At 35.7% G+C, this 10,355-nt stretch overlaps 1 protein-coding gene across 1 annotated transcript in view; it reads right to left on the bottom strand.

Moving 5' to 3' along the window:
• The window catches only part of CBG22771, a gene marked incomplete at both ends in the record, with an annotated part of 1,722 nt that extends 384 nt beyond the window's left edge, over positions 1-1,338 (bottom strand). Inside the window, one exon of the mRNA XM_002645469.1 lies at positions 1,141-1,338. Within this exon, the coding sequence (XP_002645515.1) occupies positions 1,141-1,338 (198 nt within the window). The remainder of the gene's footprint in view (positions 1-1,140) is intronic.
• Positions 1,339-10,355: the final 9,017 nt, after the last annotated feature.

Here is a 10,355-nt window from a genome sequence, read left to right on the forward strand (position 1 = left end):
GGAAACGTGTATACTTGTCATACAAGTTACAGACAAAAAGGATCGAAAAAAGCAGGCCCGGCCCTGAAAGAAGATATGGCAGGGCCCGCGAAGGCCCGGCAAAGGCCCGGATCACAAGTATGCAAAAATGGAATTAACGTAAACACTCTACATTTTTTTTCCAAACGTTTAATTCTAGACTATATTTAACATTCCCTATTAAAGGTTCCCAAAAATGGTCAACTGATAAAATATGTATTTTTAAACTTTAAATATTTTGTCGATTTTACACTTTTTGATATTATTGACAGGATGAATTGGGTAAAATTTCAAATCTAAGATGTTCATTCTATCATAAATGTTTCCGGGGATGTTTGGAACGGCTTTTTCGAAATTTTTCGGAATGTCGGATACCCACTTTTTTGATATTTCGGAATTTGGGGTTATTCTCATTATGAAAATATTAGAATTTGAGAATTTGAGATTATTCTCGCTTTGAAAATTTTGGAATTTTGGAATTTGGGATTATTCCTGTTTTGATACTTTCAGATATCGGAATTTTAGGTCATTCCAATTTCGAAAAATTCGAAATTTCGAAAGTTCGAAAAAATATATAAATTCCGTTTTCCGACCACAAAAACGCCAAAATCTGGTGAAAAATTGACAAAAAATTTCGAAAAGGCAAAATAATAATATCGACAGATCTCTGGAAATATGCCTGTCAGAATTTTCGGAATTCTGAATTTCGTTCTAAAAATCCCTGATCAGAGAACTCAAGGTATATTTTTTCCCCTCAATAATTTCGTCTGAAACTTCATATCCGTCGCCTACAGTGATACAATATTTCTTGTATTGAACTGAAAAATTGTAGCGGGGCTGGATTACGTTAATTGATGTGATCTAATGCAGTTCCTTCACCGAGTTTGTAAATTCCTCAAACTATATTTGAACCACAATGTGACGTGGCCTAGCTTCTCACGTTTTCAAAACTTCTATAACAAAAATGACACGTCACAATAGTTCATAGTGGTTGAAATTTCAAAAAATTCGAAGCTTAAATTCAGAGTCCACCTATCTTCAAACCGCTGGCATGACACCAAGCTAACAATTTTTTAACTAGAGTAATCCAGTTCTCAAACAAAAGACGCTCTCTCTACTTACTCCACAGCTATAACAAGTCGTTTCGTAACTGGCAAAAGACGGTGCGGGTTTCGGAGTGGTGACGATGACTACGGTCGGATTGGGTTGTCCACCAGGAAGAACCACGTTTTGCAAAGTTTCCACATCAATGACAGTTGGCTGAGTGAGCGGAACAAACGGCGGTGGTGACACTTTGTAGCTATGCTCGGGGGTGCCCATTTTTGATTCCTAAAATGTTGAAATTGGAAGGTAAAAACAGAAAAAATGGCAGAAAAGAAAAGGAAAGACAACAAAACTATAAAACATCAGAGAACAGCTCCGATTTTTTATGACGACTGTTGAATTTACGACTGAGATTCCTTTTCTCTTTTTGCCCTGTTCCCAAGGACTGAAAAAGGGAACGAATGAGAAACAAAAAGCCATTTTATGATGCGGCATGGGAGACCACTACTTTTTTGCTCTAGGATGTCATTAGAGTAAGTGGTAGTGTACATGTGAATAGATTCGCTCACACGCCGTGTGTCAGAGAACTCAAAATGAACTTAGCATATATGAGTATACTTGATTAGGTTATCTTCTTCTAGTTGGCTGAAATTCCCAGGCAGGCGGAAAAGAAAAAAAGGGAGCCAGAGAATATCGAGAATATATAATCAGTAGGGCAGAGAAGCCCCGCCAAATGTTCAACACCAAAAACGCAGCTCCTAAAGAATTCGAAAGTTGCTTGTGTCGCTGATGTTTTCAAAGTTTTCAAAATGGAAATTAGAATGGGAAATGGGACTTTTCTGTTCCTAAAAAATTTTGGAGTTCCACAGAAATAGCGGAGCGGGAGAAGAGAAAAGTTGGAAGAATAATACGATTTTCGAAAAAATAGGTGGTCGTTAAACCCATCGAAAAAGGAAGGAAAAAAAGAGTATGAGAATTGAAAAAAGATAGGATGTTTCGTGTTTATTTTTTTGATGGTCGTCTTTATGCAAATCATCATGATTCTTTTTTTTTCTCGATGTTTCCACGTTCCAAAAAAGAGGCAAAACGGTCTCAGTTTCACCTTTTGGTCTTGTTTGGTTTTTCCAGAACAAAATAGAACAGACAACTTCTGGAACAATAAATAAAGAGATTTATTTACCTTCCCCACAAATAAATTTTCCAAAGATTTGTACATATCTTTTCAAGCAGTGGTCAGAAAGTAATGATCACCGTCCACTATAAATTTGTTATCCGTTTCTGGCAGAATTTTGTATTGATTGTTTTGCTGGGTGGTCAACTAAAAGATGGGAAAATTAAAAAAAGAGTTCTCATGGCTTTTTCAACTAAAAAGTGGAAAAAGGAGGGGAACGAATCTGACTCTGATTCTGAGAGAAAGAGGGCGAGACCTAAAAATAAATTGTATGTGCTCTTCCCCTTATTTTTTTTTTGCCCCGTTTCGCTTTCCGCTTTATTTCTCAGTGTTGATGTCGTCAACGGAGATGAGACATGTCGTCAAGGTAGGATGGACTCACTTTTTTAGCATTTTGATTGTTCTGCAATTCGTATGGTGGTGGTGGACGGCGAGGACTGTAGGATGGTGGCGGCGATTCTGGCATGTTGATTTTTTTTAATTTTCTGCTGAAATATTTGGAATTTAAAAGAATAGAATAGCGACATATATAATAAGATAACATGAGCAAATAGGAGAAAAAAGCAAAATTAACAATGACAGACTAAGTAGAGGGATACTGTAGTTTCACAAAATGACCCTTTGGTACAGTACCTGTCAATAAAATTTAAAAAAACGTATTTTTCAGTAGATTTTCAGCTATTTCGACCATTTTCAGAATTCTGGAGCTCGGATGTCCAGTTTCCAATAACTTGGAAAACTTTGAATAGTGTAAAACGAGCCTAGATTGAAAATTTTACATTTTCGGACTTCTTCGAAACAACCTAATTTTTTAGCTATTTGCCGATTTTTGAAAGACACCTGTTTTTTTTCCAATCTTGGTACTGAAAACGTGAAGAAACAGGTGTCTTTCAAAATTCGAAAAATATCTAAAAACTAGAAACTTTCGCAAAATTTCTGTGAATACAAAATGTTTTATTTTTAAAAAATTTTTATAAACCCTTTAAAAATTTCATGTTTATCCAAAGTTTGACAACCGATCTCTAGACTTCTAAAACTGCCAAAAATCAGCTAAATATACCGCTACTATAGGTGCAATTAAAAAAATTGAGCATGTGAGGCCAAAAAACAAAACTAAGATTAAAAAATTGAGAAGAGGATTACTGTAGCTACCTAATTACATTGTGGTACCAAATTCCTGTCAGGTATATATTATTTCTTATGCAAAAAAATATGGAAATATTCAACTATTTTTTCAAAAAAAAAGACTGATCTTCAGTGTCCACTTCTGACTAAACGTGATTGCCGTAGCGGTCTTCACTTCTATTTTTCTCTCTCCCATCCCCCTATTATTTGCATATTTCGAGCGTCTTTTCGCCTTTTCCGGATTTAAAAAGTGAAAAAGAGACGAGTGTACATGAACAAGCGAGTGGTGTATATGTGTGGGATGATGACTAAATAACAATAATAAAGAGAAATGTTATTTGTCCATGAACATTGCAAAAATGTTTTACTTGAAAGAGAAATTGAAAAAGCAAAAAGGATACAGTAGGACAATTTTAGAAACAAGAAGCCAAAGATTTCATCTGTGCTACTGGTTGAGATGGAACGAGAAAAGGACAAAAAGAAAATGGAAACAAAGAAAGGGACCCAGTCGAACAATTAAGGGGCGTAATAGATCGGTTCCGATTGCACATATGCCGTGTTGTCGCTCTCCTCAGTCACTAAACACCAAACGTCTCCATTTCCTGTGTCTCATTTCACTCTTTGACACCCTTACCCAACAAGTGTGGACCCTTACAGAACGGAAAAGCAGAAGCAGAACAAGAAAAAAGAGTTTCAAAGATCTCGTGTTCCTCAGAAATGTTCTCTCTGGGCTCAAATTATCCATGCAAACCTAAAAGCCCACAAAACAATGTGGGTCAACAAGAAAAAGGAGAAAGTTTTGGGTAAGACACGGAAAAAGGGAAATGAAGAGTTAATTGAACCGCTCCACTTATTTTTCTTTACTTTTCTTGTCTGACCTGCCTAATTTCTTGCTAATTCCAAGTTTTCTACAAGAAGCTGTCGATAATTGAGAGTTACAAGCTCCTTGTCAACAAGTGTGGGCTTCAGATTCAATTTGGAAACCCAAATCTGGAAAATAATAGAATATGGTGACGTCAATACGTCGGGAGGTCAAGAAATTAGACTTTTGTGCCAGCCGGTTGGGTTTTCCCATCTAATGCACAGTGAGCTTTTTGGCAAACAATCCATCCATAGGTGTGAAAAAAGGAATGAAAAGAAATGGGAGAAAACGGAGAAGTGCTGATGGTTGGTGATGAATACTGAGGCTTCAAACCAGCTAGGTACTGAAAAGGAATCAAACAATTTTAGTACAGATGCATGAACTGATTTTGTGACTCACACCTTTTTGGAGAATAATACGTAGACAGTGACTGACTAATACATTTATTACACCCCTTGTACGCCGCGGTTCTTTCTGCCTATGGCGCGGTGAGACGATACACACGATTAGGCACAAGCTTCTATTTCTCGGAAGAGAAATGGTGTCTCGAGACGGTATTTTGCCATATAAAGGAACCGTATGCAATTGTTGTGGTTATGCGTATAGGTATGGGTTCATTCAGAATTCGGAGAAAGCGGCGGAAGAAACTAGATGACCGGCAGTGGAGGTTGCAGGCTACATACGATTCTTTTCGTTCTGGAAAAAAATAGCAGCGGGTCCCACATTTGCTTTTTTTTCAAAGGTCAGTTTTCAGGGAAAAGAAATTCTATCCGGTCCCCGAATGACGTAATTTTTGTCATCAATGTCTATAAACGGAAAGAAACATTAGTAAACAGATTCTGAGCACAAAACTCGAGTTTGCTCAAATCTTTTGAGCAGGTGAAAGTTAGAGAAAGTAGTGGACTACTGTAGTTTTTGAATTATTTAGAATGTGCATGATTGAGTAGCCTGGATTTGAGACTTGTATAATTCTTCATGATTACTAACAAACTACAGTAAACTTTCTAATGGAGTGTCATCCAAACTTTGCGCCCATATATCTCATTTCCTGTCAAATATATCAAGAAATGGTCAACTGACAAAATGTATTTGATATTATAGTTCACATTATGTTTGTTCACCATTTTTAGATATCTCTAAAAGGAACGAAGATAAATTTGCTCAAAATGGTTGGATTGGAGTGAAACTCTATTAGAGTGTTTACGGTAATTCAATTGAATTTCATTCATTTACTTTCGATATCACAAAATTTAGAATATAATTTTTGTCTGTCTGCCACCTAATAGTTAGTTTTTATTGAATTCCGAAGAAGATAAAATAGTCAGTGGGATTTTACCGTATTTCTTCTAATAGAAACCCACCTACAATGGCAACTTTGAGCTCAATTTCTGTGAAACATACCAACTATTTGTCAACTAATAAAATACTAGGGATATTATGATAAATAATTTATCAGTTGACCAAATTTTGCCATTTTCCACGAAAATCGAAATAATTGAGCTCAAAACTAAAGGATTGGGTGAGGTTCTATCAGAGTAGATACTGTATTTCCCTTCAGAAACATTACTAGTTCAGCCTGTATATGAAGCCCACAAAAATAAAAGTTAAAAATTTAAGACCTCAATAATTAGCAAATCTTAAGGAGCAGCACCATTTCGACGTACAACACGTGAAAGATCAAATCTCGACAAAAGATGGGTGCCGCCTTTCTCTCTCTCTCTCCCTCTTTCTCGCCATCCACCCTCAAGTAGTGTGCTTCCTTGGTTGTTTGTGGCCACTGTTTTGCCCTACGGCAGAATAAAGCCAAAAGACGTGGAAACGGAGAGCAAATACAGCCAGGAGAGAGAAAGTATCTCATCCGACTACTTCTACCATCACGCGCGTTTTTACCCGAAAACAGTATACCGTTTCACGCGTATTGTTCGATTCAGAGCTCGGACGGTGTAGTGTATTTGTATTTTTCTTACTGTCAAGTAACAAGGGTATGACTTGAAAAGTTAGGGCAACAAGTCTATAGAATTTCTATTTCATGCAGGATGTGATGACGTAAAAATGGGAATTTAATACTTCTTATATTTCTAAAAAAGATTTTCATCCTTGAATGGTGGGAGGGGGGTCATCAACCACTTCAGACATGAGAACAAGTGCCATTGATTATGATCTAGTTAAATTAGATCCTAAAGGAAAACGCGGCATCATTTTCACTAACCATGTTGACCCATTATGTTCCGTTTCCCTCATTTTCTCAACAAAATCCTTATTCATGTTTTTATTACCGCCACTATGAGGTCCAACCACCTGCCGCTCGAGGCAGATGGGGGAAGAAGGATGTTAAACCAAATGGATACCTCCGTGAAAAATGGAACAATGCAATTCTGCTCTCGAGGCACCCGGGAAGAATGTAGTAACTGTTGAAGGTCGCACGGCGGCATAGGTTATAGGAAAAAATTTTCGAAAAAAAGTTGAAATGTTTGATCCGCTCGCTCGAGTGGCAGGTTCATCAAATTCATCAAAATGAGCGGCCGCAATCAGGGTTAAGTGGCCAATACAGATTGAAGAAAAATGAGAAGTGAGAAGGATGTCGAGAAATGTGTTATAAAGCGTCAAAAGTGGGTGAGAAAAAGAAATAACTGGAGATAAGGATGATGGGATGAATGAAACTGTTAAGGTTCGGAATGAGATCAGGTCAAAGATCAAAGTGTCTGAATTTGGAGAGAGTTTTTGTAAACGAGTTTCGAGTTTTTAGAATATTATGAATTTTTGAAATTTCGGATATTTGGGAGCTTTAAAAAATTTGAAAGTTTCTGAATTTCTCAAAGTTTCTAAATTTTTTGAAATTTTCAAATTTTCGGGAATTTAGAAACTTTTGCATTTTTTTGGATTCGGAATCTTTTGCAATTTCCATAAATTTTAAATTTTTATTTCGTTTTACAAATCTTCAGATTTTCGTTATGTATGTGGATATTCGAATTTTCTGAATTTTTCGCCATTTGGCTTTTTTGATTTTCCGTAACTTTAGGAATTTTGCAGTTATCAGAAATTTTTAAATGTTCAGATTTTTACGTCTTCTGAATTTCAAAAAATTTCGAAACATTGAATTTTTTCTGAGTTTGCAAATTCCTGAATTTTCGAAATTTTAAGAAATTGCAGAATTTTGGAAACTTGAGAAAAATTTTGAGTTAAAAATTTTTTGAGTTTTTTTAAAAATTTTTCAAATTTTTCGAATGTTTCAATTTTCAAAATTCATTAAATTCAAAAGTTTTCACAATTTTCAGAATTCTTTGAATTTCGAAGTTTTGAGAAATTTCTTCAATTTTTTGAATTTTTATCTTTTGGAATATAGGGAGTTTAGGGAATCAAAGGAATTTTCAAAAATTATGGGATTTCCTGTTTATACAAGTATTCAGAATTTCGAAAGTTCACAATTTTCGAGTTTATTTCTTTTTCTGAATCGCAGTTTTTTGTGAATTGTCTCGAAATTATAGTGAAATTATAGTGTCTCTGGAAGACTTCAATTAATCAAAATTAAGGAAAATTAATTAAATTATTTTAGAATTTTCAGAACAAAGTTTCCAAGAGACCTAGGCACTCCTTCTAAAAGTTACCATTCGAAATTTCGGGAAAATTAAAAATAAACATTCCAGTCCTATTCTAGAACAGTGTCTTCTAGACAAAAAAAAGTTTACATAAGAATCAAATTACGTAATCAAAGACAACGTACCACACGCCCAGAGGTGTGTTGTTTATAAACAACAAGAAAGAACCCATCAACCCGTGTCAAATTTGGTTGGCATCAAGATAATGTGAATTTGAGGAGAAATGAAACATTGGAAAAACATTAGCGTCTTGAATCCTCTTGAGTTTTTGCTAATCCTCATTCTACTATGCCGTCGCCTCCTCCAATTCCCTACCGTATTCATGAACACAGCTGCCCTTCTGTCCGTTTTTGCCATCTGTCCTCCAACTGACTAATACATTAACTAACTGATCTGAACCGACACTCACAGCAACAACATAAATGGGAATATATATTTCATGGAAATGAGAATACGATCCGATTCAGGAAGCGATGAAAAAATAACAACGGAAGTTCACGAGAACTATTCGCACAACAATGAAATCGGCTAGGGCGGAATATGGAATACAGAGAAGACAAGATGAATGAGATAGATACAGTTTTTTCAAATGGGTGTTCCGTTCCTCGTTAGGTTAGCAGGTCATAATCATTTCATCAAAATGCTGGGCGTTTGCAAACTACGGTGGGGGAGCGATGGTAGGGAAAATGTGGAGGAAAAAAGGGTTTCTTTAGTAGCCTCTGATCCGAATTCGGCCATATTTTGTTTGCACTTCTACTCGTGCCCATCGCACTTCAAACAACCACAGGCACTAAGTTTAGTTACTTTACCTTGCCATCCTTTTCAAAGGAAAACGAAAAAAAAAGGAAAAAAAAGGGAAGAAAGTTCTTCCGAGCGTGTTTACATTAGTTTTAGGTAGTTACTGTAGTTTAGTAGTTTGCAATGTTAAAAAATACAGTAATTTTTTTTAGAAAACGGTGCCTTTGAAACTTAACATGCATTTCCGTTCACTTTGCCTCTTATGAGCAGGAGCAAACTTGAGAACGACAAGCACACAACGAAAAAAAAATGCTGTGTTCTTCACCTATCCACTTGATGATTATCCGCATTTCTGGAGAAATAGAAGTCGGCAAAAGAAACCATATAAGAGCAATGAAGGATGTTCAAATGCAAAAAAAATATTGAAGGAGCGAATGAAGTATTAGTGATCTCGTGTTTATGACCGGATAAACCGTAGTTGGGGAGATAATAAAACGCCTGATACGGCTGAAAACGAATTTTTTTTTCTAGAAATGGAGTCACAATTCAGTTGTAGTTATTACAAAAATCATATTTGACGAAATTCGCGGGTTTTTGAATGATAGAAGAAGAATCACAAAAACTGTGATTGGCAAATAACCACTAAGAAGCAGAAAAAATTGTACGAGTTGGAGGATGCGAATGAAAACAACTCAAATAGATCCTCCCCGCACAGTCAACTTTGAGCTCATTCATCTCATTTTCTGTGAAAGATAGCTAAAAGTAATCAACTAATGAAATGTGTGTAATATTATGGTGAACACTTCATCAGTTGACAACTTTTCAAAATTTTTGACATGGACCGAAAATAATTAGTGCAAAGTGGAAAAGCAGAGGAGCAAATCGATTACAGTGTTTGCGGAATTTTCTTTTCAATTGAAATGAAACTTTTAAAATAGTTTCACCATTTGTCCTTTACGATATTTTTGAGCTTACCGTTGACACTATAATAGAATGTCACCTTTAACTTTCAACTTTGATCCACTTTATCTCAGTTTTTGCAAAAGATATCAAAAAGTTGTCAACTGACAAAATATTTTTGATTTTATGATAAGCATTTTTGACCACTTTTTGATATCTTTCACAGCAACAGAAATAACGTGGCTCACAGTTGGCAGTTGGGGGTGGAGTTCTATTAGGGTGTTTACGGTAACTGATTGCTTTTTGGATTTTGGTCAGCTATGGCTTGGCAAGAATCAATTTTACAGAGAGAGAGAGAGATATTATATATACTAACTTTAAATAAAATCCAAATGTAAAAAAAAAATCGAAAATCTATTCAGCAGCATAAACTAATCTTTAGCAGATGAAACTACCGGGAACCCTTTAATAGAATGATCCCCTTTCTTTTCCACTTTGAATCAAATTATCTCAGTTTCTGTACAAGATATCAAAAATGTGTTAACTGACACAATCTTTATGATATTATGAAAAACATTTTGTCAGTTGACTACTTTTAGATATCTTCCAAAGGAAATGAGATATATGAGCTCGAAATTGACAGTATCGGGGCCTTACTGTTACGGGTTTACGGTAGGGGCCTTACTGTTACGGGTTTATGAATTCTAGAAAATACGCAAGTTTTCCTATTTCCAAAAACTGACAAATCCTCTCTATTGAGCAGCTGAAACTGAACTGAAAAAAATTATCTGAAATTCAGAAACTCGCAAGGTGAAAAATTTTAGAAATAAGATTTCTCTGAAATTGTGTTATTCCTGCTCGTGTCAAACAGGCGCAAGCCTAGAAAAAAATTACAGCAGGT

This window comes from Caenorhabditis briggsae, assembly GCF_000004555.2.
Source record: "Caenorhabditis briggsae complete genome, chrX, whole genome shotgun sequence".
In the NCBI taxonomy this organism is placed as follows: Eukaryota; Metazoa; Nematoda; class Chromadorea; order Rhabditida; family Rhabditidae; genus Caenorhabditis; species Caenorhabditis briggsae.